Source organism: Micropterus dolomieu, linkage group LG08 (assembly GCF_021292245.1).
Source record: "Micropterus dolomieu isolate WLL.071019.BEF.003 ecotype Adirondacks linkage group LG08, ASM2129224v1, whole genome shotgun sequence".
In the NCBI taxonomy this organism is placed as follows: Eukaryota; Metazoa; Chordata; class Actinopteri; order Centrarchiformes; family Centrarchidae; genus Micropterus; species Micropterus dolomieu.
Window position 1 is genome coordinate 5,637,827 of NC_060157.1, and position 7,070 is coordinate 5,644,896.

At 39.0% G+C, this 7,070-nt stretch overlaps 1 protein-coding gene across 1 annotated transcript; it reads left to right on the forward strand.

Annotated features, from left to right (window-relative positions):
* The first annotated feature begins 1,055 nt into the window (after window positions 1–1,055).
* On the forward strand, window positions 1,056–7,070 carry tspan31 (tetraspanin 31). The gene is made up of 6 exons (XM_046057497.1): window positions 1,056–1,254; window positions 3,271–3,438; window positions 3,796–3,876; window positions 4,033–4,173; window positions 4,521–4,631; window positions 5,329–7,070. The coding sequence occupies exons 1-6, from the start codon at window positions 1,192–1,194 to the stop codon at window positions 5,401–5,403; spliced, it is 639 nt and encodes a 212-aa protein (XP_045913453.1). The 5' UTR covers window positions 1,056–1,191; the 3' UTR covers window positions 5,404–7,070.

A 7,070-nucleotide genomic window follows, 5' to 3' on the forward strand; every position in this document is an offset into this window, starting at 1 on the left:
TCATGTTTTGATTTGGAATAGAATGTGCAGTGTTCGCAATGCATTTGCGTGTAGGGAAATAAAAGCTATTATAAGGATTTAGTCATTTTTTTCAACACACTGCTATTGTTTTGAACACAAATTTTGTGATATCACAACTTGTTTGAAAGCCAGTCATGGTTCAAAATGCAACTTACACAAGGATGTAAATGTGAAGCCTGTAGCAAACACACAGTGCGAATGACTTTACAGGGAAGAAAAAGACATCTTGCGTGTAGTAGTCAAAGTATTTTTTTTTAAACCTGAAACATATTTGCATATTCGGAAAAATTAAACATTTATTCAAAGCAAGTTACAATTGCTATATACAGTACGTCAGAGGTTGCACGCCTCTGGAGCAACTAGGGGTTAAGTATCTTGCTCAGCGACACATTGGTGGGGGTCACACTGAGAATCAAACCCAGGTCTCCCGAACCACAGGCATGTGTCTTATCCTCTGCACCATCGCCACCCATGGAGTCCAGATTTTTCAATGAGGGAGAGGGAGTAGATGTAATTTTAAGATATTTTTACCAAGTAGCCTAACTTTTTGAACTGACATAAATTATTATTTATTCCAGCCAGAATATGTTCACATGTCTGCAGGGGATCATTAACCTTTGACAATAACTTAATCAGGATACAGGACTACATGTTCCAAGTTCCTGTCAGCTTTCACAGAGGAGCAATAGAAAGCATCCTGACTGGAAACATGGCATGGGATGTGCACGGCCCAGGGTGCAGCGGGTGATTACAACTGCTCGGGAGATCATTGGTACCCATCTCCCGAGCATCAGTGATGTGCCTATGCACAATTTAATGTATATTGTCTGCTATGTAGCAGAAGGGAGTTCAAAAACTCAATTTCACTATATATTGTGACAAATAAATGTACCTACCTACCTGTGTGCTGTCTTTTCGAAATACCCTCTCACTAAAAACCAACAGCTTTCTGTTTCATATTATTTAATATTGGACACGGAAGTTTGCTGCCCTTTCATTGATTTGTTTTAATCCTAGAGACATGACGTCGGTTGACACCCTGTCGTCATCGAGTGAAAACACTGCGTCCTGACCGCACGGACTGTTAGCGCTGCGGAGAGTCAGGCAACCGGGATTTATTCACAAGTCTTAATCATTGGCCGGACTCGAGCCGATAGAGGTCTTTCGAATATGGTCTGTGGCGGTTTCACCTGTTCCAAAAATGCGCTTTGTTCCCTGAATGTGGTTTACATGGTGAGTGTACAAAATGGATAATCATGCTAACTTTAGCTAGCTGCGTTATCTCAGGCTAACTAGCATCAGAATGAAGTAGCGCAACGTTAGCGAAGCTAGCTAACGAGAATTGACTTATTTCCCCTTTTGCTTCACATGTCGCAGATGATTACGGGTATGGAATCGATTCGGTTCATTATGTGTGTGTATATATATATATATATATGTATATACATATATAATACCTTTGTAGTATACGTTAGCTGACTAGACAGTAATGTAGAAAGTGGTAGGCTTAGCCTTTTGGCTAACCTTAGCAATCGCCATTATGGGAATGAAAGCTACCAGCTGACCTAAAATGTAAAATTGACATGCATGAATGGTATATCTCCCACATCCTCTACTTTTATCAGTCACGGGGAATTGCCACAACAAGATTTAATCGGCTCATGTGTCTGTTTCTGTCATATGAGCTGTTAAAGTCAACACATTGGCTTCAGGTTAAACTGGGATCAGAAACATTTGACTCCCGAGTAGCGTCACTCCTTGTGCTAATTAAATGTAGTACAACAGTCCTATAGCAAGTATTATCTTTCCAAAACTAAATGTTGTTAAGACTGCCTGAGGAAATATTATAATTTATTGTGAACTTTTAAGACTGTGGTTTGTGGTGGTGTATTGGATTCCTAAGTTGTAACTTTGCTTCTCCACATATGTGAATGAGTAGACAAAATTGATGGAATCACCTTCCAATAAGATGCCCAATACATCACCAGCACTAAGTATAGCCTCAAAAGGATCTTGAGTAAACATAAAAACAAGTAATTATCTTGACAAAAACACACTTTTTAGTCAGGTTGTATTTATTACAGGGCTGTTGCATTGCATTGCATCACAGTGTTTTACTGTTTTAGTCTTTTAGTGATGTGTTTGCCCTGTTGTTAATTAGTTGTTTTTGCCCCTCTGCCAATTGTTTTTAGCTTTGTTGGTTGATGTGTGCCAGTAGGCAACAGTGTATTAATGAGCTGTTATGTCTATTTATCTGCTCTGTCTATTTATAATGTGAAGACTTGAAAAGATCAGTTGATAAAACAATTATTAGAAAAATAACTATTTTGAAGAGTGCAAATTCCTTCGCTGATAACGACCTTATTTCTTTCTGAGATCTGTAATTGACAGCATACGCAAACATTTAGTAACTTTTCTTTGATGCAAAATTATTTCAGATATTTAAGATAAAACTCTGGCACTGAAAACCTGGCACAGTCCCACAGAATGACACTAGGCCTAAAACTGGGCAGGTGTGTGGGTGGGGGTGTCATAAAGCTTGATAACATGTACAAATGCCCAGCAGTCATGTTGACTGATTAGTCACTGGAACAATCACTAGTGTGACGCTGTAGTTGCTGTGTAAAAAGGACAATGAGAGCAGCGGAAGAAGACGTATAAAGGCAAGAATGACAATTAGTCCCTTTGTGAAAATATGAAAAGACTGCCTATAATATGAATTCTGTAATATTTTCTCACTTTTAGTCAAAAGTAAAGGGACAAGCTCAGCGAGACTGGTGTCGGCAACACAAACACAGAGGGAGTTACCTGCTTGATCTATTTATGAAATTATTTGTAATATATTTTAACAGATTATTTTTTCATTCATAGTTGCAGTTCGTGTTTACATTACAAGAAACAAAAAAATGTGACAAAACCCAACAATGAACTCAGCGTTTTTTATTAGTTTCAGAGGAACAAAAACAGCATGAAATTGTTTAGAGGCCAGCGGTCTTGTGACGCAGGGCCACGTGAAGAAACCCAAACTTGTAGTCAGCCTGTTTCTTTCTCTGTGACCGTTGTTGTGCTTCAGATATGCATTATTTATCTGGCCTCACTGAGCTCCCATAGACCTAACTAGTGTTTATTGGATAAGTTGTGTTGTTGGTAATCAGTACTCTCTGCTGTGACCATGTGGGAAGCTCACTTCATCAGACACACACCGCCTCAGCTGACTCTGTTTAACTTCCTTCCTTCTGCTCCCTTCAGCTGGTCGGGCTGCTGCTGATTGGAGTAGCAGCATGGGGGAAAGGGTTCGGCTTGGTGTCGAGCATCCACATCATCGGAGGGGTCATCGCAGTGGGCGTCTTCCTGCTTCTCATCGCCATCGTAGGTCTCATCGGAGCAATGCACCACCACCAAGTCATGCTTTTCTTTGTATCCTTCCATATGGACAAAATGCTCAAGTTTACAGATTAATCAGGTCGGTTGCAGTGATGATTAATCAATTAGTTGTCAACTATCAAATGAATCAACTATTTTGACAATCGATTAATCAGTTTGACTACTCATTTAAAGAATAGAAAGTCAAAATCATCTGATCCCAGCTTCTTAAATCTGAACAGTAAACTGAATATCTTTGGGTTGTGGACAAAAGAAGACATTTGAGGACGCCATCGTGGACTTTGGGAAACATTGATCTACTGACTTTCGACAGTAAAAATAATCATTAGTTAGTATGTGATACAATTGGCGTGTTTTTGCACAGTTGTTTCTTTGACCTCTTGCTCCCAGTACATGGTCATTCTTTTTATCGTTTTCCTGTTCCAATTTGGCGTTTCCTGTTCCTGCTTGGCAATGAACCGCGAGCAGCAGGTGAGCAAACTCCGTCTTAACCATTTTAGTATGTCTCTTGTGTTCATTTTAACACGTAGCAAAACTTGTTTGTGTCTGTATAAATACATTTTATTAAGTTTTGTGACTTTTAATGAGAAATTAGTTTAATTTTATTTGTCATTTTTGCTTTTCCAGGAGGCACTTCTGAACTCTGCTTGGAGAATATTGGAAAATAAGACCAAGACCGACCTGGAGAGCCAGCTGAACTGCTGTGGGCTGCTCAACGTCACTGCAAGCCGACCACAGTTTGATCAAGACTTGCAAAGCTGCCCCGCTGTAAGTCTTGTCAAATTTTAGATATCAAATTTTTCATCATTACATCCATTGCCCATGTTGCGGCATAATTAATCTGTATTTTGTTTATGTTCATTCAGATTATATATGGTTGTCTTTAAATAAAATGTTCACTTGCATCATAGAAAATATTGCAGTTTCACAGTGTATTTGTAGTTACACAATGTGTACCACATAAGCATTACCTTTAACCACAATAAGTTAAAAGTAGGCCACTTTCTGCAGTTCTCAGAATAGATTTTGGTAGCTAATACTGGCTTAGCTGACACACTGTTGACTCATACTGCTGCAGACTGAAGGTCTTTTTTTTTTGCTATCTTTCACTCCAGTTATGCAAAAAGGACGGTGCCTGTTTCACCTGCGGGGTTATGATGTTGAATCACGCAACAGAGGCTCTGAAGATCCTCGGGGGTGTCGGACTCTTCTTCAGCTTCACAGAGGTGAGTGTCTGGTCCCCAAACATACGCCTGCTAACCATCCTGCTAACCTCATTTAATCATTCTATCAGTCTAATAAGTCTTTGTAGAACAAGAGAAAGACACCGAATTGAGCTTTAACATTGCACACTAGCTGGACTAATTGCTGTATTTAGCCAAATGGATATGTGCACTTTTATTTGATTCCTTTTTCCTCTTAAAGGCCCCGATCATACCAGCATTTAAAATGGCTAAATGTGGAGCAAAATCAATTCATTCTAATTGAATCACTGCTACCCGTGGACAGGATTAAAGTAAATCTATGCACATTTTTCTTGTTCGAGTTCAACTTTGGTGAATTTACACTGTTAACCAAACACTCAACTATCATAGCTTACTATCTGTGTTGCACCATCTATTCTGTCGGAGTATAAACTGCTCCACAATAGAGGAATAGACAGGAATCAATGGTTAAATAAACTGAACTAATTATCCCATCGAGAGTATAGTGACACGGTACAGAGAAAATAGGAAGACACTATTATGACTGAGTAGTTTTGTCATGTTGCTGGCTGGGTATCATGTTAGCGGTTATCTCACCAGCTACAGCTAACCCCACGAGTCATCACTACGGCACCAAACTTCTGCTTCACACCATATATTGCGATGTTGTGCGGCTGATTTATGCAATACCATATTTTTTTTTTTATGTCTTTAACAGATCCTGGGAGTGTGGCTTGCTGTGCGCTACAGGAACCAGAAGGATCCACGAGCAAACCCAAGTGCTTTCCTATAGTCTGTCCCACGTGCGCAGCCAGTGCGGCGCCGTAGATGCAGTTTCAGACACACTGGTACACATAGAATCATACATATCTTGAGGCATACAACACAGAGCCACAACAACACAGAATGGACGAGCGCACGAAGCACCTGAGAAACAAAACACACGCCTTCACCTGAGACTGAGAAGCAACAGCAACCAGTCACCTGTCCAGAAATTCTGCCTGAGCTCCAGCTGGAAGACCTGGATGCTTATGTGTGAAAGGATTACTTGTAATACCAAGAAGTGTGACTTGTTGGTATCACGAGCCAGCCTTGATTTGAGCACCAGAATTCCTGCTAGTTTCCAACTATGTAACAAGCGATGAGACATCTCTGCATGTGTCTGCACAGACAAACAGCCTCTTTGTTGATTTCATTCTACGCATCAACCCCAATGACAGTGTCCAGCGAATATCTTGTATGCACCTTGAAATCGTCCTCTTGTCTCTAATGTAGTGCCACCACTTAACGACAATTATATTCCTGTGGTCAGTGCTATCCGTGATGTGTACAACTGTATACCTAAACATATCCAATGTGATGAGTTTGTTCTCAAAGTCAGCTGAGGGCAAAAGAAGGAAAATCTTGGATATGTGTTGTAAAGTAGTTGTTTGGATTGTATGTAAATGTTTTTTTCTTTTCTGATGCGTCGATGCCACAATTGCCGGGATTTAACAGGATTTAGGAAGTTAGAATAGATCTTAGGGAATGTAGTTGCTAGTTGTTTGGGTTCAAATATTTATGAACTGTAACTGAGCCAACTAACTTTAACCAGTCTGAGATATTAGGATGCCAATGCACTGCAGCCTTGATGTTGTACATAATCTTTTAGAAATCATTCTCGATGGTTTTGCCATGTAGTTGCCCCTCTAGTTGAGAGGTTTGCCTGAATATTTTGAGGTCTTTGAAGGCCACAATAATCCACCCTTCCTGTATTTAATGTGTTCCTTTGTGTCGCGCAGTGATATTGCTTAGTATCATTACTCTTTGTGTTAGTGGAAAAATCATAAAAACGTTAAAAAAAACGTGTTTGGTTTGAAATAATGGGTACATGTGGCCAAAACTACTTCTCGCAAATCCAGTTTTGTTTTTATAGTATTAATTGTGAAAATGTGCTTTTTGGTTGCAATTCTATTTTCTTTTTTTTTTAAGCATTTTGAAAAAATTATGCTTTTGTTTTATTATTTTGTTGCTGTCAGCTCCCTTCATTCATCAGTGTTAAATAATTTGTAAAAACATGTTAAATATTTTCAGGATCTATTTAAGTTAAGGTTGATGATGCACATGAGGCTAAAGTTAATGTAGTTTTGATGGTATAATTTTTTTACGCCTATCTTGATGTTAGACACTTCTTGTTGATAAATCACTGCTCATTAATTCTCTCTTTTAAAATGTGTTTTCCCTTTTAATTTTAACTGAAAGGACTAACACAAACTGAAATTACATGTCTTACTTGAACCTGTCAACTTGGCTGATGTGGATTTCCTGCTGCTGATTTGGAGTCATCGCTGGTGTTTTTACAGATCTTAAGCATTATTATGCATTATATCACACCTGACTTTGAATTTGTGTGCACTTGTTATTGAAATGTATCTTGAATTTTTGAGAATTAATTTTCCAAATAAAACCTCAAATTGGAAA